This window comes from Mya arenaria, chromosome 7, assembly GCF_026914265.1.
Source record: "Mya arenaria isolate MELC-2E11 chromosome 7, ASM2691426v1".
NCBI lineage: Eukaryota > Metazoa > Mollusca > Bivalvia > Myida > Myidae > Mya > Mya arenaria.
The window spans coordinates 8,135,962-8,158,513 of record NC_069128.1 but is presented as its reverse complement, the minus strand read 5'-3'; the positions used below and the strand labels follow the sequence as shown (position 1 = coordinate 8,158,513).

The 22,552-nt window shown below is 34.6% G+C and overlaps 1 protein-coding gene across 5 annotated transcripts in view; it reads left to right on the top strand.

The window, feature by feature from the left end:
- Positions 1-818: 818 nt before the first annotated feature.
- LOC128240223 (spermatogenesis-associated serine-rich protein 2-like) overlaps positions 819-22,552 on the top strand; it is a 48,593-nt gene continuing 26,859 nt past the window's right edge. Inside the window, exons 1-2 of one of the 5 annotated variants that reach the window (XM_052956750.1) lie at positions 819-957; positions 17,801-17,886. In XM_052956750.1, coding sequence (XP_052812710.1) covers positions 17,845-17,886 — 42 coding nt within the window. In that variant the 5' untranslated portion in view covers positions 819-957; positions 17,801-17,844. Of the gene's footprint in view, positions 958-2,091; positions 2,184-9,633; positions 9,701-11,206; positions 11,330-15,442; positions 15,491-17,800; positions 17,887-22,552 lie in introns of those variants that run through there. The other 4 variants (XM_052956746.1, XM_052956751.1, XM_052956748.1 and 1 more) reach the window with 4 other exon arrangements.

Sequence of the window (22,552 nt, the reverse complement as noted above, 5' to 3'; positions counted from 1 at the left end):
ATCAGATCGCAGCGTTTCATATTTCCGTTCGAAAATTAATATTTTATGGCTAAAAACGTTACTAACGCTTTAAGAAAAATGCATTAAACATCATATTTTTAGGCACAAATATGAAAACCTTCATTCTGTTTTTTTTCGGTAGTCTTATATCACTGGTTTCCATATATTTACACAAAAGTTCGTAAATATAAAAGCAAAAACTAAGTTGTTTAAATGGTAAATCTGTGAGATTGCAGCTCTGCAGAGTAAAGATATCATCTTTCTATCTAAAATATGGCAGTCCATCATACAATATATATATAGATATATAAAGTGTTTTGATTTCTTCATTTCAGATTTCAATAAAGAAAATTCGTTTCTGTCCGACTCCATTACAGAGGATTCGACCACCTTTATCAATGTTCTTTTTACAATCTATATAAAGTACGGTTGCCTTTATGCAGTATTAACATATACAATGTATTGGACATCCTACGTAAAAAGCTCTTTTATCGGACCGCATTTATCGGTACAAGCTGTCGCCAGGGTATGACATGAAGATTACGTGAGGGTCGGTAATAAATTATAGAATACCGAAATCTCTAAAACACAACATATCTTTTATAGATAATGGTACAATGTAAAAGTTTGAGTTTGCTGTTTTATTAACAATATAAAAACATATTCGGATGCTATATTTTTTATGTTTTTGTATTTTTTTCCTTTATGTTTGTTAACTTAATCATGATGGTAAAACTATCAGGTTTTTTTTGTTTAGAATATTTTGAGCTGCCCACAACGCATTTCAAATCCCGCATTCGATCTTATTTTTTAGCAAACGGCAGTATAAAGGAAAATCGTTGTTGTCAGCATTTTTGTCACAAAACAATTTCAGAAAATTTACCACCATGTCTTACAATTTTGGAAAATATTAACGACAAATTGAGAATCGTAGTTCAGTATACACAAACAGTCAAGGTATGTCAAATCTAAAATATATTTGTGACAATTTTAAATTTACTATAAATTGATTTAGTCTGGTAAAGCTACTCTATGTGAGTAAGGGAAAGGTTGAACCATTAAACATGTTCTGTGGTAAGATAGATGAAAAAATGCTATATCATGTTAGAGAGTGTTTTCTTTGCTTTCCTCCGTACATTGACGCTCATATCGGAACATTAACAAGTAAGCGGACCTTTACCGCGATATAAGTAGTGTGCGGATAAATAACAATGATGTTCACTTATTCCGCATGTTATTTACTGAGCGTTGTCCTTGAAAAAACATACATGAAAACAATTATTTCGCCGACAACCATCGTGAATAAAACTTTACATCCCGCGCAACGCGCTCGTGTATAGTTGTTATAACTCGGGAAGCTGGTGCAGTATCTATAGCGCTTTTTTATTGGTCGAAGTTTGCCAATTTTGAATCCTGATATTAAACTTCAAATACTTCATTGTATGCCACAATCTGAACACCTCGGCCATTATTCAACAGTTTATCCCGAGGCTTGCCGGAGATGGCCGAGTTATTACGATTGTTTTGGCTACTGAGCTTGACCCTGTTTCCGGATTTGAAAGGAAGACCGTCAATACATATGTATTATGGTAAAATAGCCACTAGAAAAGCATTACTGGTAGGATTATATCCGCATTATTATTTTTAGTATTATTGGACTACTCTTTTAACATAGTTCAACGTATTGTAAAATTTATAATTGTTATTATATAAAAAATAACTAGGTCTGTTTTGCAATTTGCACATCTTTTCTGAACAAGACAACATTTTAAATTGACGAGTATTGTTTGAAAATGGAATTCTGAATCTCATATTTACTGGAACGTTATAGTGAAACTATTATATTCCTACAAATTAAATTATGGTGAAATCGCTCAAATAAAATCCTCTTTATGTATATTATAATATTGTATTAATCTTTGCATTGATCTTCTCATTGTAACATTTGTTTCGCGCAATCAAATTCTAAAATTCATGTTTCAAATAAAGCTAGTTTAAGAATTTCAAAATAGTTCAAACTGGAAGCAGTATTTCGATCAGTGACTCGAACAGTACACCATAGTGGGCGTTTAAACTATTATTCGGATAGGTTCGGTTCCGATCGTAGAACGTATCGCTACATCCGGCAGACGAAAGTTGTACACACTTTTCTGAAATGGCAAGGAAAAACGGAATCAAAAATGGTATTTATTTGAGTTAAATGTTTGTAATCTCTTGCATCGACGTTGATTTAATATATATTACAATTGAGGTTCATTTTGGGATTATTTTAGGGCAAGAATTCGAAGTATCAACCATTGTTTTTATTTGTGACCTGGTTTCGACGTTTTAACCTTTTTTTTGGAAATGGGGTCGAAGTTCTGTTTTCTTCCAACTTTCTTTGATTAGTTGGCGAAACCCGCTACTGTCATCTTGTTCTTTTACATTATTAGATACATTAAAGTGTCAAAAACTATTGTGAAACACTTGAAATTAGTTGAAATTGTATTTTTGCTATGTTAAAATAGTTAAACAAATATGCTTACATAACAAAATTTCATTATATTGGAAACATTGACACAACTGAACAAGAAATGCATGAGATCCTTTTAAAACAAATGCGGTCTGCTGTAGACTGCTTAAAATAATGTGTCATCTAAGAATATGAATTAAAAATGATTTAGATCTTAGGGTAAATTCTTAGTCCAAATAATTGTACGTTGGCGGATTTTTTTAGATTTTTGATATGGCAAATCCTTCACGTACAAATTGTTTAGTATTAAAAGTGGGTAGTTGTTCCGATCAGGATTCCAGGTTAAAGAATATAGTCTATTAAATATCAAAAAAACAAGAAATATTACCAGATAATGTTATTTTATATTAGTTCCGTACACAAAAAATAAATATCCAACTTATAATTATGAGTTTGATGGCTTTTCTTCATTTCATTCTGTCAAAACATAACGATATATACATGAAGGGCACCTGCAAGGCTTCAGGGCACAGTTTTCAGTCGCTCGGAACATTTCGGCCATGGCCGAGTTGTTACGATTGTATAACGAGGTCTATCTCGAAGCTTTGTCGGAGGAGGCCGAGTTATTACGATTGTATCGAAATGTTCCCCTTCGAATAATTGTTTTCTGTGTCAGTCAACTTTCGTTTTATTGGAAAGGTAAACAACTTGTTTTAATGCATTAAATGCTTGTTTAGTGCAAAATAACATATCACTTACATGGTAAAATATTAATATAACTCTTTATGATCAATTTCAACCATAAAATACTTCACTTTAAACAATTTCAATATTTTTAAAACACCCCCGTTTTTTGCACATTCCCGTTTAGACGTTAGGGATTGGAAGAATCCCGTATAACATGTCTATTATTTTAGACTAGGTAAATTCTAAGTCAGATTTCAATTAGAGAATTGCTCCCATTTGTCCAAAATTGGTGAGAGAACTTTTATTTCAGCGAGATTTTAAATAAGAAATGGATAATGCAGTGTTTAAACAATGCTTATCAGTAATTTAATTCATGATCAAATCAATTATTTATTTATATATTCTGTGAATAGAATGAAACACTTGTATTGAAATAAGCCGATGTTACAGTATTATTCAAACCACTTTTAATTACTCAGGCAATGATAACAAGTGACATATCATGTATATTCAAGATTTTCAGGTCTTTAAGAAGAACAAAGATTGTGTGAATCTTGAGGTTTATTCGAAACACAAATTCCTCTGTGAAAGTTAATTGTAAAGATGATTCAGGGTTTCCGCCAGGAATTTCATAAGGCATGTCGGAAGGGGAGGGTTTGGGAGGGGTGTCCCCTCCTGACGTCGATTTTTTTTTAATTTTCGTATCCAAAATGGTGCAATTTCCTGCATTTTAAACAAGTTTACAGTTATGTTCCTATGATTTAGAATTACCAACTCAAGTCCGATTAACATTAAAAATATTTGTGAAAAAGTTTTCCGACAATACAATATCGACGATATCGATCGACTCGTATTTCGTTTAGTGCAGGTATTATTTATATTGACACCGTTGACGTCACAGCAAAACGTGTAAAGCACGCTGCATGCTGGAACACAAAAGAGCCCGGAGCAAAGCGACTGCTCGTGGGTGTATTCGTATTTAAAGCTGCTACAGCTAATATTTTTAAAGCCGGTCGGCTAAATAATAACTTAAAGGGAATGTTATGTGCATTTTCAGATGTATTTATCTTTTTTTCTAAATAAATTAAAAGAACAATAAAATAATCAATGTTTAATAATAAGCAACACAAAATATAACTTTACACTTTTAAACTAAAGACGGGAACGCGACTCAATTACATACGACGACATAGCATAACCCTTGTTTATAATAACACAGATATCTTCACACGGTTCTCAATAATCATTTAATAATTGGTTAACAAACGGACTCGGGATTAAGAAACAAAATAAAACGACACATGATTAATGTTACCGAACTCAGTTAAGACATATTGTTTACTTTGCATTATAGATGATTATAGTGATGAAGGTCGCAATTACGACAGTGGTGTTTTTCACACATTCCCATTTTGATAAAGAATAGGAGGAGTTTGGTTAATTGGACCGTCGATCCTCACCGACACGCCTTCATGCTGTCGTCGATCCTGAATGGCTGATACAAATGCCGTATTAGTCCCGACACGCCTTCTGACTGTCAGTCAACCGTTGCAACCGTTGCAATCGCAACAAAATTGTGTAATGTCAGAACTGATGATTGATTTGATAAGGGTTGTCGCTAAGCGGATTAAAGCATGTCGGCATAATTAACGCATGTCGGTAATTAGCCTTGCCAGCGGAAGGCACGTCGGGCCCGACAAGCCATAAAGGGCTGGCGGAAACCCTGTGATTGTATGTGAATTTTTCAGAAAGCTTTTGTACTTGTAGACGCTTATTGAATGCAGATTTAAGCCGGAGTAAACAAAACTTATCCGAGGAGATAAACACTTGTAAACGCGTAGATGATATCATAAACAATTCAATAAGTCAAAAACGCAGACAATACTAAAAGTCAACAGTGACACCGAAATTCAATAAACAACAACAGGGTTCGAAGTTTGACTTGCATACTCGCAAAATGCGAGCGACATTTGGAAATTGCGAGTGACTTTTATTCAAGCTCGCAAAATTCTGCGAGTGGCTTTTTCTAGACCACAAAATGTTAAAAGGAAAGTAGAATAAACATGAACTTAATTCCGCTACGTAGTCGAGTGTAAACAGCCTGTACCCGGTAAGTGGCATGTTTACACTACCGGTATAAGGAAGACAGTACGAAGTCTTGCTCTAGTAGGTTTTCAAAAATAGAACAAATACGGAAAAGGCCGAGTTTTATCTCGAATCTTTCCGGGAAGCTCCGAGGCGTGCATAATACAAAGTTAATACGAATGATGTAATCACCTAACTCAATCATTGGCTAAATTTAGCGCTTTCGCGCACTAAATGTAAACCCCATCATCCTTTGAATATATTTCCGCCCAACTGTCAAAATGAATAGACTTCGTTGATCGATATATTTCATGGTCCAAAGTATCCACGCTACATTTACTGTTGCTTTTTTTTATTTTAGATTTATTATTTTATTGTTTTTAATACATATAGACTTAATGAAATATGTAGCGTGCTTGTCGAGTGGGTATTAAATTACTCAAGATTGATTCTTTTTAATATTCATAATAGGTCTTGGGTGTTAATTTCTACTTTAATTAGACAATATTATAAGGGAATAAAGCAAATAATAGAATTGCAAGTTGATTTTTCATTTTGCGAGTTGCCTCAAAATGCACTCGCAAAATTTTGCGAGTGCTCCTCAAAGTTAAATTCGAACCCTGAACAAGCGAGGCCATAGATGATGCGATAATTCAATAAAAAAAATAAAATGAAATGGCTCAAAGTACACAAATTTGAGTGAGCCAAGATTTTCTCGCATTTATTTATTTTGAATGTGATTTTGACAATTTTTATGCGAGAAATCATGCTTACCTTTCTTTAGAATCATCCCTGATATCATTTCAATTAGTTGAAATTGATGCATGCATCATGATGAGATGGAAGTCAAACATTTCCATGTGGGCAGGGATGTATCAAATTTTGGGACCAAATTTTGTTGTGATTAAATTGTTTAAAAAATGCCTACATAACAAATTTCGATATTGCAAGTGTATTTAGTGTAATTGATACAAATAAACTGAAGAACTGTATGGTAGCCTTTAAAAAAAATGCAGTCTGTGGTAGACTGAAGTATGTCAAATGTTGGCTAAGAATTTGAACAACATGTTAGCTACTACTTCATTTATATTTCTCCATGACACGAGATCAAGAGAAAACAATAAACATGCCAGCTAAGTCTAGGGGACCAGGGTATGTCTGCCACCTAGCTGCCATGTGTTAAAAAAACACTCAAAGGAGTGTGACATCATAATTATGGTGGTGTATTAGTGCTTTAATAATTTAAAATAGGAAATTAGAAAAGAGTACTTAAAATAGAATAAATATACAAGAAACAAGTAGCTATGGCACAGCCTAGTGTTTTAATCCTTGGGTAGACTTTTAAGTCTGTAACAAATGACATCTTCATTGATGTTAAAGATGAGATATTATACTTAACACAGCCAAGCACCCTTTTAAAAGACAATATTTAATTGTCAAGTTTTACTTGAATTACTTTCTAAATTATTGCTTTAGCACACAGCAGACCTTGATTGAGGCAACTGCGAGTATTTATTTATTGTCAGGTATTATACAGCCGGGTAACATATGTTTTGTATATATGGCGTTGTTTGACACTACAAATATGAAATGCAGTCAGTGGTATTACATGTGGTTATTTTTTGGATTTTACTGAAATTTCTAAATAATAAGAAATGCAGGGGAAAAAGGGCAGATTTAGTAAGCTTGTAAATCCAGGGATTAGATTTATTAATTGACTGACTTAAAATCCCTAATCCCGCAACCTTGCGGACCATGATGATGACTGAAACTTTGGTACAGATATTGTAAACAACTAAGGACAACAAAGTCCTGATCGATCAAACTTCAGACAATCATTTTAAAAGCATAAGAATAATAAAATGGCATATAATAACATTAACAAAAAGCATTAAGAATCCAAATCATCATGATCACTTTGGGCAACAAATCTTTATTTGATCTTATAAAGATCGTGTATTTGTTTTGTTTCAATATTCTTAGCATATTGATTCTACTAAAATATATGGCTGCATACATATATTGTCCTCAGGACTGTTCAACGATGACATGTTATCTGCATTTTGATTTCGTTTATAAATAATTCAATATTGTACTTGTCACACCAATTTGCATAATCATTATGACTTTAAAGAAACTTATTACTGTATGTGAATTAATGTTTGAGTCAGCATTTTTTAATTGGGGCATGTGCGATTTTAAATTGACATGTAAATGTGAAACAAGTGTAAGAAACTAAATTCATTGTTTTACTTGCAAACTCAATAAACATTATCTTAACTGACCATTTAGCTTTAAAATATATATTTTTACTACTCATTAAAATCCATTTGATTTTTTTGTAGTCTATATATGTGATGAGAAGGCAGCCCCATTTATTATGTATCTGCATCGGATCATCATAATACTTCAACAAGAAATATTGATGTCAGAGTGGATGGAAATCATTATTCAATACAATGTCCTATGGAATGCTACGGAAAACTTACCTACCTATTGTACAATGGAATGATTTTTCTCCTCAGCTTGTATTGAATAATTGATTGTTTGAAAGAACATCCTGAATGCTAGGTGGATCCAATATAACATTGATACAATATGCATTTGTTTGAGGGCTTTTAACGAAAACTGACCAAAATACTTGATATTGAGTTTGTAGTTTATACTAATTTTAAAAGTGTGATTGTGGCAAAAGGTAATTAATAGCTTATAGAATCACTCTCGAGTCTGTTGCCTGGGTACAAACCAGTATTGGTAACCATTTTGAAGGGTACCTCCTGTGGGAATTGAACCCAAGAACTCCAGGGTGAGAGGTGGACAAGCAAAACTGCTACACCACTCTCAAAACTTTGATGCATTCTTTAAGTATGAAGTATTGTTTCAGAGATCCATCTGATAAATTTAGCAGGAACCTGCTAATTTTCAGGTTGTTAAATATTTGCCAAACTTAATCAAAATATTATAAATTTTACATAGCAAAGCTTGTAACAAACTTAAGGCCAGTGCCCAATATGAAATCATTGATTACAGACTTGTTGATATAATAAGATTAAACTTCGATGACCATGTCAGAGTAATATTAATGATTTAACAAGCTGAATGGATATTAACCAGGCTATAATGTTTGTTAAATTGGTCAAGACTTTGTTTTAGCTCAGTTGGCGGTTTTGCAGAGTGCCATTTAAAGGACACTGAAAGTTTGTGCACATTTCTGTCCCTGTTCAAAGTGATTAAGCTCAACTTAAAAGTAAACAACAACATTTTTTTTTCAATTTTCACTGTACAAAACCAATGGTCTCAAGGTCAGATGAAAGGACATTTGTTACACAATGGTCTGAGATTTTTTACTAAGAATACCTCTAATCCTCAATTCCAAGATGATAACAGAGAAGTTTGACATTAAAATTTAATAAAACACAAGAAGTTAATAATCATTCCTTGTGCGTTATATTAGTTTTTCAGGCTTGAATAGTGTATTTTCAATAGATGTAACTGACATTATCCTAGAAGGGGTTTTGTACCTAGGAGGGATTTTTAAAGGGTTCTTAATGAAAACTTCCCCGATGGAATCTGCATATTTCCCTTTTCGTGATAGAACTTGAACAGTGTATTTTCAATTAAACTAAGAGAGTCTGAGACATAAACTGAAATAAGATTCTTCTTTTCTAATATTTCATAATACTTAACAGCTTTATGTGAGGTTGATATTACAAAACTCAATCAGTGATCCTTCTATTCTAAAGGCTGTTTCCCTTTAGTTTGCTAAAACGTATATAGTGTTTCATTTTCCCTCATAATATTTGCCTTACTACAGATGCTGTGAATGAATAAAAAAAGCTTTGAAAACGAAACAAAATCTTGATAAGACTAGCTCTTTTACAGCATAATGTATGCAGAAAAAAGTAAAACTATTTCTATTTGCAGTTATATTAGCTGTTTTGGCATGATTTTGTATTTTTCCCAAAGTCGAAAAAAGTCCAAATTTGGAAGACACAGTTCATGAAAATAATTCCAAAAAATACTACTATGGCTTTGCAAGTGGTTTATTATTATAAAAGTACCAAAACCTTTAATATTTAAATGTCTCTTGGTATCTTCTGGTATTAACTTCACAAATTACATTCGTGATAGCTAGGCTAGGGTTTTACCAAGACACATTTACTGTGTACTGATTTGCAACTTCTTTCTAAAAAGCTGACTTGAAAAAAAATGTCCTATCTCAAAAATTCTTTGCATAAAATGTATATCAGTGTAGTTTCTGAAAATGTAAAAATAATTGGGACATGTGCTTGTTCTAAATATACTGTTCATGTACATGTTTTATCTAATGCACATTGCGAGATAAGTTAAACACAAATGAGTCCGTTTTCTGCTCCCATTTCATTGATATATCTGCCTTTAAATTGAATATACGCTGGTTACAGAAATATGTGTATAAAACGGAAATTTACTCTTTAAAATTGTGACACTTTTAATGTAAGTTTTCTTTTATTTTCTGTATAAAGTGATGAGTATCTTCTGATATAGATTTTGTGCTGAAAAGTGAATAATTTATTAGATTCATAAACGTGTAATATAATATGGCTGATGCTTTAAGTCAGATAGATCCTGTTTTCAATGTGTAAGAAGTTCATTGAGTTGTGAACAGAATCGTGACTGTCGGGTTGGCCAAAAATAAAGCCTGAATTTAATGATCTTTGCTGTTGAATGCATTTACGGTGAACACAAGTCATGAACATGTATATTTTGCAATGATGACTCGTAGATTTAAAGTTTAAGGTATAGGATTGTGTTTTGTTACGGAAGTTTGACTTTATAATGGATGAACACAAGCCAGAGTCCTTTTATAAAGTGCTTGCCAACATTTTTTTCTCAACAAGCCATTGTTTTTTTTCCACTTTTGATGGAATGGTTGCAGTGCCCTGTGATAGGGGGAAAGATAGCATTGTTTTTTTTTAAAAAGGGAACAATACTAACATGATTACATATCATGTTCAACTTTGTTTTGAAAACTTTTAATCAACAAACCTATTGACATATTCATGAATGACTCTTAATTGCCACTTTTGCGATATTGCTATATTTGCGATATGTTGAGAGGCCAATGCTCATCAAAAAAATTAAGAAAAAAAATGAATGGGATTTTTTATCTTGGTGGGGGGGGGATAAATATTTTTCAGGGAGGAATGGGATCTAATTTTGGCCTCAAATAGGCCTTGAAAAAACATGCAAGCCCTGTCATATTTATATAAGTTAAGAATCGAAGTGAAGTCTGTAAAAGCATTTATAACCAGTGCAGGACTGTGGGCTACGTGGGTTAAGTGCTCAATGTTCAACCATTGTTACTAAGTATGTTTTATTGAAGCATATATTCCTTTTATGTTATAGTTAGATGACATGAATTAAAATCTTAATGATTAATAATAGGCAGAGTGAGTGTAGTGAATAAGCCCTTCTTAATCATTAAGATTTTAATTCAGGTATTTTAACTTACTAAGAATACAACCTCATTGGCTGACACATTGTCAACAAAAAATCTGACGCAGAGATTGTGTATCAGATGAATGGCAGTGAGAGGACCTTTAAACACCTGCGGAAGTTTAAAATTCTTGATGATTAAGCCTTAGTTCATGATTGCCTATCTGCAATTTCATTGGCTATAAATGTAGGTTGTATTCTAAAGAACTTTTGACAACAATGTTGATTTTTTAGGCCTCAGGTGACCCCAAGTTATTTTAGTATCATTTGAAAGTGAATTGTTTGTTTATTACATATTTGTTGATTGCAAGGGTTATCAATATATATATATCAAAAATACTTGAAGGGAAATATATGCTGATAAATTTCAAAAATTGCAATCAGTTGTGAAATGACCTATTGTGTAATCTTTAAAAGCTGACTAGGCAAAAAAATGAATACTATTTTTACCAGTGATTCAATTTCTAGGCTTCCCAAATCCTACACCCATTTATTTTTTGAGGACTACAACAAGGATGCAATTTTTAATACCAACGAACTAACAGCAAAAACAAACAGCAAAATATTGATCTAGAAATTTGGTTTGGTATTAAGATCTGATTGGAAATATGATTGGAAGATAAACTTGTAAGTTTAAATAATCTTTATCTTATGACTTGATTTTTAGATTTTTTTATGCATATATCTATATACCACTCAGTAAAACTGAATAATGAAAGTGATCAATCACATCGTATTATTATCGTGGATATGAAGGTCTCATTATTCCTTCGTGTTGCGGATGTAGTGTTTCTTATTATTTTGTCCACAATGTAATGCTTGGGACTTGATAGATTTTTGCATCAGTTTTGTTGTTGTCAAAATATGGAGTCCCTAGGGATACATTCAAATTGTGAATTTACCATGGTATTTTTCAACGAAACATCAAGAGCCTGGGTATGAAGATTTGTAAAAGAATAAGCCTACCTTTAAACAAGTCTGTCGTCATTGAATTTAGACTTTTGGATGAAAAAGCCCGAATTCTTATACAATTGCTTGGCATCATATTTTTTAACAAAACCTGCTAAATAAAATCCAGGATTTGAGCAAGCCCGGAAGACATTTTACTAATACAGGGCTTGCGGGCTTGTGTTAATTTCGACCACTGGTTTGTATTAAGTTGGACTTGTTAAGATTGTTTTTTATGATTCTGAATTTTTGGGATTGTGAAAGACGATCAGGTATTTTTTTTACATAATTTGTTAAACCCAAATAACTGCTGCGTATATCATTACGTTATTTTCACTGAATAAATATTGACAAATTCATGATAGGCTGTAAGCATGGTATTTTGGTGTATGTTTAACTTCCTCTTTTCAAAATATTTGTTAGTGCAAATTAAATTGGTAATCAAACATTTTCTCAAATGTATTAAATGTTTCCATTGCTTTGAAACATTTGTAGGTAGTAAGAAAGATCGCTTTATGTTTATACAGAGTATGATCAAGCAATAGAGAATTTAAATGGCTGTGTTTAATGCAGGTCATAAACGTTTAATTCGCAATTTTTGTTAACAGTCATAAGTATAAGTGTTCATGCTAGTTTATTGTTTTATTGGGGACATTTGGAATGGTATTAAGGAAGTTAACGAGTGTACATTTATTTGATGCATTGTTCATTTCTGGTGTATTTTGTGTGATATGTATGATTGCATGTATTGTTATGTATAGAAACATGATACTTGACATTTAAAGTTTTCATGCACTATGCAGTGCTCCAGCTAGGCCGAAATAGAAGGGTGGGGTACCCTGATGCAGCCCTCTTCTGGCACCCTGCTGCCTTTTTACTATGCCCTGCTGTGCCCTTAAGTTTGGCAGAGCCATCATATAGATACATGTATCTGTACAATTAAAAATCTAAAAATAATAGGTAAGGTTTTTGTATTGCACCAGTCAGTTGTAACCCCACGCCCCCCCCCCCCCAAGGTTCGGGGAAAAGCGGGGACTTTTTTTCGGTCCAGCCAAGCCCGGGTAAAATCCCCTCCCTGTGGGGACGAACTGCTGGTGAAATCCAAGCCAAATAAGTCCCATTCCCTGCTATTTTGGGCGCACAGACAAAACCGCCGTTAGTTACAATTGACTGGTGCATAAAAACTACTTGTATTGAAAGTAGATTCAACACATACAGAAGAAGAATTGAATATTGGCCCTTGCAAGTGCCCTATAATAGGCTTATTCAAAAGTGCCCTTTCTGACCTAGCAGTCCCTGTCCTTCTTGCCTGAATAACGCAATTTGATTGGTCTAGAGTGACAACGTTGTAGGGTGTGTAATCCATACACCCCTTCTCTGTCATCCACCCCTTGTTAATTTTTCAATGTGGGAGTTATGGGAGCAAAAACAGGAAACCCTCCTAAACATGGAACGAGTGGCATTTAAAAAATCAGCCTGTTTTTGCAAGTCACATATTTTCAAAGAAGACCTAGGTAACGTCTTGTAATAATCTTAAGTATAGGGTCAGATGGGTGCTCCTTGACAAATCCATGGCTTGACATAAAATGCTCAAGTAAAAAGCTGTATTTTTCCAGGTTTGGAATATTTACATCACTAAAATGATCAAAGGCAAGCTGCAGCATCTAATTGCACAATGCTGAATTATGGTCAAATGTGGAAATGGGTTTGCATCATGTTATCAAAATGTCGAACAAAAAATGGACGCATTGTAACTTCAGCATTTTATAAACATACAATGTGTGATCAAATTTCCAAGAAAATACCAAAATCTTTGCTACTGAAAACTTTGGTAGCTTCTGCATTTTGCAGTGAGGTCATTAATATCCTTGCAGTGCCATTCTAGATTTCATAGAATTGCAGCCTGTTGGGATGCTTTAAAATATGGAGACATATTTTATTCTGAGAAAAGCAGCATTATGGCTTTGCCAGCTGCACTCCCACTGAAATTGAAGGCACAGAATTTATGCATTGCATGCATGCATGAAGTCTGCACATTTTGAAGTTGCAAGCATTTGTTTGACATTAAATTGGAATACGTTTTTACGAATGAGGTTTTCTTAACACAACTGCTATCAATTAATGTAAATATACACTCTTGCACTTGTACTTTAATTTCTGAATTTTGGCTGTTTAAATTGTCTTATCATTTTCAGTTTTACTATTTTGGTTAAACTTTTAAAAGAAAGTTTGAAAATTTTACTGAGAGTTGTGACCAACCTTAGACCATGTATATATGATTTATTTCAACTTTGGTTATGTGCAATCATTGCAATGTGGTTTGTATCTTTGAGTAAGCTGCACAGACAGTGAGTTGTATTTCAATTTAGCTCAACTTTTCAAATAATAAGGAGGGCTACAGTATTATATGTGTCTGGTTAAATTTGTGTTTAGTGGAAAAGTTGGGATAAGAAGTCATATTTCAAGAACTGTTCATTCTATGAATTGATACTTACCAGTATTTCACATAAATTTTCAAGGCTATAAACAACTATGTATGACACTCAATACAAATTATTGCTCTTGATTGACTGAAAAAGGGTTAATGTAAGTTTTTCAGCAAGTTTGGATGTTTTACTCTTTGATATATATCATTAATTGTAAAAAAAAAAAAATGTACAAAAAAATCTGATCGAAGACCGGGTTCGACCCGGTGGGGCCAAAATTGCAGTTAAGTGTTGTATCCACTGTGCTACGAAGGCTAACCCTAAACTGTTGGAATATTTAAGCTAACTTGGTAATATCATGTGAAAACATCGACTAGCCAATCACACAAAAGGAATGAATTCTACTAGGTAGACATACCTAGTAATCGTTTTTAATGGAAAAATACGAAAAAACTGTGAAAAATAAATTGTCAACTATGTGGTACTTCAGTTAGTAAGTTTCAATGCATTGTACACATCAATACCAAGTTTATGTCAGTTTTCAACAATTTTCTTTCTTTTCGCTATTTCATCATACGGAGTGCAGCCCCTTTAAATCTTTTCATGTCACTGACATTCTACTTACCATAGTGTTTTAGGGCCCTTCAGACAATTAAGTTAACTAGGACTCTTAATCACCCTGAATGCAAGTTATGGCCCCTGATAATAAGTTATATATCCAATAAACATGAAGAAGCATCAGCAGAAGCACATACTTAAGCAGAAAAAAAGCTTCACTTAGCTGCTTTTTATGTATAAAGCTGCCTTTATATTTGGCATGGGTAAGATTTATAGTTGAGCACACTTTCTCACTGAGGCCTAGAAAAAAAACAACATTTGGTTCGGGTTACCCGACCCTACCTACGGAATAGGTGCCGACCCTACCGTTTTTATAGTCAGTTTGAAAAAAAAATGAAAGACTAAAAAAAATAAAAAAAAAATAATTGCTTTTTAATATGATGTTTAAAACCTTAAATGCTTACATAGAAGATAACTTTAACACCATTCTGCTATGATGAAAATGACATTTTTATATAAACCTAATAAATAAAAAAAAAAAAACCTACCTACCCTACCTATTTTTGAAAAGGATGTAACCCTAACCAAACAATTTTTTTTTTTAGGCCTGATAGCTTTTGTTGATTATTCATCACAAGTATGCACGACATGTGTTTGTAATTACTTAAAATTAAATCATGTTGTATAATTTATTACCTTGGCTTTATCATTCAATTTTAAATTCGATATGTCATGTGATCTGTAATGTTTTATAAATTTCTATTTATAACAATATTTAATAATTATTATTGAAAAGATGTGGGATGTTGTGCACGTATGAATTATTCATTTGTGAATTGAATTTCATGTCCTTAAGGTAAAGACAGACTATTTATTCCGGTTACAATTTAGTTAATTAACAAATATATATATTATCATTAATTCAATATATAGAAATAATGATCATGTGTCTATTTATAGATGTGATAATATAGTTTAAGTTACGCCAAGAGAGGGTTAATCAAATATATATACCAAAATGATGTTTGATCCCTATGACTGGAGATAAAACTATGATCAATTATAATTGTCAAAAATTGATGGATTATGATGGAGGCCCCCCATATTCGATTGCATAATCTCAGAATTGATAATCACTGTGGCTTTATTCTCTATAAATAGTGAAATATCGTAGTACACTATAAATCTTATTGTATGCAGCTTAAGACTAAATCTTATCATTGAAAAAAAAATACTTCAAAGTTCACCAAAAAACAGCATAAGAATATTTGCTTTCATAATCAGTCTTTGGTTCATACACTTTTTTTAAACATTTATATATGAACTTTTGATTTAGAGTACATAATGGAAAATTGATCGAAATGACAGGAATTATTATATCTGATGGTGGATTAAGATTTTGAACTGATTTTAAGGGGATGTGATATGATTTCATTTCCCACCAAAGTAGTTTTGGGCTCAAGCCCAATCAGGGAGATTATCTTGGCCTCTCTATCCAGCAAGCCCTGCACTGGTAAAATGCTCTCCGGGCTTGCTGAAATTCTTAATTTTATATAGCAGGGCTAATGTTAAGAATGTTAATGCCAAGCACAAATGTCAGAATTCTGGCTTGTTTACACAAATTCTTATTTTGATGACTGCATTGATTTTTTTTATTTCAACAATGCTATAATCATTTTAAAGCTGCACTCTCACAGATTTACAATTTTTACAACTTTTTTATATATTTTCTTGGAAAGAGCAAATTTTTGCGTCAATAACTGCAAACCAGTGATATAAGACTGCTGAAAAAAAATCAAATTGTAGATTTTCATATTTCCGTTCGAAAATTAATGTTTTATGGCTTGAACCGTTACATACGGTTTAAGAAAAATGCACAAATTATCAATTTTTGAACTTAAATATAAAAATCTGCCATCTGATTTTTTGTCAGCAGTCTTATATCACTGGTTTCCATGGATTTTCCTAAAAATTGGCTTGTTCAAAGACAAAAAAAAAAAGTTGTAAAAACGTTCAATCTGTGAGAGTGGCAGCTCTAATTAAAGCACAAATAGTTCAAATATGTAGTAAAATAATGAGACATTGCCACTGTGATTATTTCAATTTACAACTAAAATCGAGTAAAACTGCACCAGGATTAATCTTGATGTGGGGATTGAAAGCTTCTAGCATCGGACCATTGTACAGTTGTAACGATTTTTTTACACCCGAAGGGTCGTATTATGTTATGGCCTCCATCGTCTGTCCGTCTGTCTGTCCGTCCGTTAGCAATTCCGTGTCCGGGCCATAACTTGGTAACTAATAAAGCGATTTTCAAATAACTTCATACAAATCATCACTACATTAAAAGGATGTGTCGCGCGCAATTTTCAGGTCCATACCTCAAAGACTAGAATCACCATGGGGGTGCGTTAGCAAATCCGTGTCCGGGCCACAGCTTAGTCACTAATAAAGTCATTTTCAAATAACTTTATACAAAGCATCATTACATTAAAAGGATGTGTTGCGCACAATTTCCAGGTCCATACCTCAAACACTAGAATCACCATGGGGGGGGGGAACGTTAGCAATTCCATGTCCAGGCCATAACTGGGTTACTACTAAAGCAATTTTCAAATAACTTTATACAAAGCATCTCTACATTAAAAGGATTTGTCAAGCATGCTTTCCAGGTCCGTACCTCAAAGGCTAATTTCACTGGGGGGCGTTAGCAATTCCGTTTCAATATTGGAAGTTTAAGCCTTTGTTGTAAACACTTCAAACCTAGTAAGCAGTATACTAGCATAACCTAAATGTTTATTAAAGACCTCAAGCCGAATCTTCTTCGGGCGTATAATGCTCCGTTTCGCGGTGCTCTTGTTTTTGTTGTTTTAACAAGCCCTGCTATATAAAGTTCAGAATTTGAGCAAGCCCGGAAAACATTTTACCAGTGAAGGGCTTGTGGGCTTGTGTTAATTTCGACCACTGATACAGTATGAAGTACCTTGAAAGAGATGAATGACCTTGAAAACAAGTTGAAAAGGGGTCTGAGCACGATTATTCTGCTTTTGGCATGAATCCCTCATGTTCCAACAGTTTTTTCTTCAGAATTGACCATTATTAGCTGTTAGAACCCTTGATACCTGTATGTCTTAATAAAATTTTGAATATTTTTTTGTTATTTCAGACAGCAGTTCTTCACTCACGTTTAACTCACGCACGAAGGCCGTCATGGCGGATACAACACAAGCTGACTCTCACATCAAAGACAAGGTAACAGCTTAAAGCTTGTGGAATTTTCAAAATAAAGTTAGGCATGGTCATAGCCTAGGTGTCAGGGCTTGCTAAGTTTGGCAAGAGTTTTTCCTATAGGCCTTCATTTACAAATAAGGAGGTCACTCACCTTGAGCTACTGTATGGCCTTCGTAGCATGGCAAACACTTTGGGAATTAATTTGTCCCATGTAGAATATTCAAATTTGGTATGCATCTTGGTCACCCTGAGTAACTGAATTATAGCGTTCGTAGCATGGCAAATACTTGGGAATTAATTTGTCCCATGTAGAGTACTCAACTTGGTATGCATCTTGGTCACCCTTAGTTACTGGAGTATAATGTTCATAGAATGGGAAACACATTGGGATTAGTTTTTCCCAGTTTGATTATTCAAACTAGGTATGCACCTTGGTCATGCACAGTTGATGACCCCTATTGATTTCAGGGTCTGTATATATGTATGTTTGTATTTATTCAGACCTTGCCATGGATGATAAACCGTGAAAGTGCAAGCACTTATTTCCAATGGGGTCCTTTGTTTATGCTGAAGGGACAGCACGCGGAAGAGACAGTGGTGGGATACAAGGAAGTCCGGGTGCGATACCCTAGCTCTTTTTCGAATAGACCCTTTGGTTCTTTTACGTGCTCGGTATTAAGCACTGATACACGGGGTAGAACTTTCCTGGGTTAAACCAGTACTGAGTACACAACTTTTCCAAGCACTATCCTTTAAATGCCGAGCGCCAGTCAAGGGAGCTACTTGTACCAACAATTAATGTCTTTTGGTATGACGCTGCCAGTTAGGGATTGAACCCCCGAACTCCTGCTCCGTAGGTGTACGCCTTAACCACTAGGCCACGGAGACGGTCAATATGTTAACCCTCAAGGTAATAGTGACCGGTACTCAAAATATGGTCGATTCTCATTTAGGGTATTTGTAATGTTTATATATATATATATAGGATGTTACATAAGTTGCCATATTAAACAAACAAATATGAAATTAGTTTAGGAAAAGTATATAGTGAGCCTTTTAAGGGATATCAGTTTTCGTTTGTAAGTTTTAGGGTTTAAGCCAGGTTAAGCAATGGACAGTTTGCTGTTTAAGAGGGAACAGACTGGTGGTACCGGAGAAAAGGGCACATTGTATTAGACTGTGGAGAAGTTTTAATCACTACGGATTAAATATTTGACTGTCTCCAGCATTTCATTCTTATGATGGTAGAAGGGTGCCCATGCTGGTCCCGCTGAGGGCAGAAGGGTGTCCATGCTGGTCCCGCTGAGAGCAGAAGGGTGGCCATGCTGGTCCCGCTGAGGGCAGAAGGGTGCCCATGCTGGTCCCGCTGAGGGCAGAAGGGTGCCCATGCTGGTCCCGCTGAGGGCAGAAGGGTGCCCATGCTGGTCCCGCTGAGGGCAGAAGGGTGCCCTTGCTGGTCCCGCTGAGGGCAGAAGGGTGCCCATGCTGGTTCCGCTGAGGGCAGAAGGGTGCCCATGCTGGTCCCGCTGAGGGCAGAAGGGTGCCCATGCTGGTCCCGCTGAGGGCAGAAGGGTGCCCATGCTTGTCCCACTGAGGGCAGAAGGGTGCCCATGCTAGTCCCGCTGAGGGCTGGAGGGTGTCCATGCTGGTCCCGCTGAGGGCAGAAGGGTGCTTTCCATAAAGGCAAGGGTGCAGTACCCTTCTATTACTCTTAGGCTTATCATACCTATAAGTGTGATAAAAAAATGTATAAAAGGGCAACAAGATTCTTTTTATCACAAAAACACAATCATCGCCAAATATGAAAATATTTTTCTTTTTTTAAAATTTACTCTGATGTAGTAGGCTGAAATTATGTCAACAGTGTAATATAAGAAAATACATTATGATTGTATTATATTCAAAACAAGGAACGGCTTGTGATAGATTATCATGCTATTTTTGCTGAAGAAACAAAAACAGTCTGCTTGAAAATAGCTCATCATTGTTTAAGCACTCAGTACAAATTTCACTGATTATCATATTTATAACTAGGCCAGTAAACTTCACAGACCTACATTTTGTAATCTTATGTTTCATTCACTAATTTGAAAGTCTTGTGGTTTTTGCAAAGATAGTGGCCCAGAAGGCTGGATTTCTAGATTTCTAGGCGAACATGGATCTATGTTCTTTTCGCACTGGCTAAAAACCACAAACTCCTAGACACATTAAATTAAGGCCTGCACATTTAGTTTTAGTTTTTTCCCGATTCCATCACAAACCAGCAAAAACAGTAAAAGTGCATCACATCCATGTGAATCAACCGTAAATACACGATGACAAATTGTAATGTGCATTAATTTTAATCTTTTTTTAAACCTCCAGTCATCAAAATTAGACTTTTGGATTAACAAGCCTGAATTCTTATACTATTGCTCAATTGGCATTAAGTTTTTGAACAAGCCCTGCTATATAAAATTCAGAATTTGAGCAAGCCCAAAAGACATTTTACCAGTGCACTGGGCTTGTGGACTTGTGTTATTTCGACCACTGAACTTCTATGATTTCGTACACTTGGTTTTCATCAATTTTAGTTATAAAATTAAGCACTCATTTACAGAACCCAGACAAATATGTGACTCCAAATAATAATATTGCATAAACCATGCAGCATTTTAAAAAGCTATGCACAACAAAACTAAGAACATTCTTTTTGCATGTACTTTTCCGCACAATGTAGACCATTGTTAATTGAAGCCATTCACGCGTTAAACTGGTGCACTGTGAGTAAAGGTTGATGCAAAATTATTATTTTAAATGTTAGTGCATTTTCATGTTTTAACTTATTTGACTTAAATGAGTAAAACCAAAAACAACAACATGATTTTAAGTACAGATTATTATTCTTTTTTAATAAATAACTATGTAACCACTAATTCCCCAATTAATAAAGTGCCAAAGTATCTCTTATATTTTTTTATGCTGTGTGTATACATATAAAAAAAATTGGCTTACCAACCTGTTAAAAAGTACCATTACGTTTTAAAAACGGTTTTAAAGATAACTTAGAAGCAACAAAGAATGCTGACAATTCTTGTGTTTATTGCAAAAATTTTGCTGACTTTATAATGCAAATCTTTTGATTTTCTTGACTCCTTTTGGTTCAATATTGAAATGGTTCAACACAACACTCTTGCGATTTTGAAAAAGAAGATTGGATTGGCCACCCGGTAGAAATTGAGTCCGAAAGTCGAATAGCATGCCCGAGGAAAATGAGATGTGGGTAAATAATGATATTGCTGCAGCACAATGCAATCAATAAACATTATCATAAGATAAAACACATCAAATACGTTATTTTGAAATAAATGTGCATTCAACAACTCAACATTTTTTTTGGATGGTATTCATTGTGGTGTTACAGAATGATATTGCTATTTTCACATTCCTATTCAAAATTGTCATTTACACAGTTGAGTTAATCTTTTTGGCAAAATAATGCATTTTTGGGATGGGAGGGGGATATTATTTGGGTGTAATGGGGGAGGGGGGCAGAGGAATTGAGATTTCAAATTTTAGAAGCCCTGTCATTTATAATGTTAGACCCTAAAATATATAATTTCACATATGCTGAACTGAACTGTCTGTAAGCCAAAATGGAAATTGGCGGGTTCAATTTTGGTAAAAATAAGTAAATTTTAAGTAAAACATTAGTATTAGCATGCCGGTCATTATTTGAGATGGTTAAACAGAAAGTAATTGAGAACCCTGGATTATGTGGTTACATAGCACTATTAGTTGGAAATGCATAACTGAGTTTTATAGAAGAGTATCAGTACTTTAATTATTAAAGATAATATTGCAGGACGGCCATTTTCTAATGTTGTAATAACCCAATTGTATAATAATATTGTTTTTCGAAATGAGGTATATAAAGTGTGTATAATAATAGATACAAAAACATATGATTAAACTTATAAAAATAATGCTTAAATTTATCCTGTTTTATGCTCCGGGGTTCGGTTCTGCTTGTCAGGGGGTTGACTGTGGAGGAGATTTAAAGAGATTGTTGGGGGGGGGGGGTCATCATTATATTTGGCTGGCATTAAAGAAATATAGTGTCCTACTTTGTTGCTATTTGGCACAAAAATTACTGTAAGTGAAGTCAGTTGGTACATATGTTTCAACCTTTATCAGTACAGTAACAGTCACATGGTCAAACCGCTCCCAGACTGTGTCATACATTTTGGTAACTTTCTATGGCCTTGGTGAGTACAGGTGCTGTTGCCGCCTGATGGAGCAGTCTGTCATGCGAAGCAAAATGTTGCCTTCTGACGCCTGTCATGCGAAGCAAAATGTTGCCTTCTGACGCCTGTCATGCGAAGCAAAATGTTGCCTTCCGACGCCTGATGGAGCAGTCTGTCATGCGAAGCAAAATGTTGCCTTCCTACGCCTGATGGAGCAGTCTGTCATGCGAAGCAAAATGTTGCCTTCCGACGCCTGATGGAGCAGTCTGTCCAGCAAAATGTTGCCTTCCGACGCCTGATGGAGCAGTCTGTCATGAGAAGCATAATGTTGCCTTCCGACGCCTGATGGAGCAGTCTGTCATGCGAAGCAAAATGTTGCCTTCCGACGCCTGATGGAGCAGTCTGTCATGAGAAGCAAAATGTTGCCTTCCGACACCTGATGGAGCAGTCTGTCCAGCAAA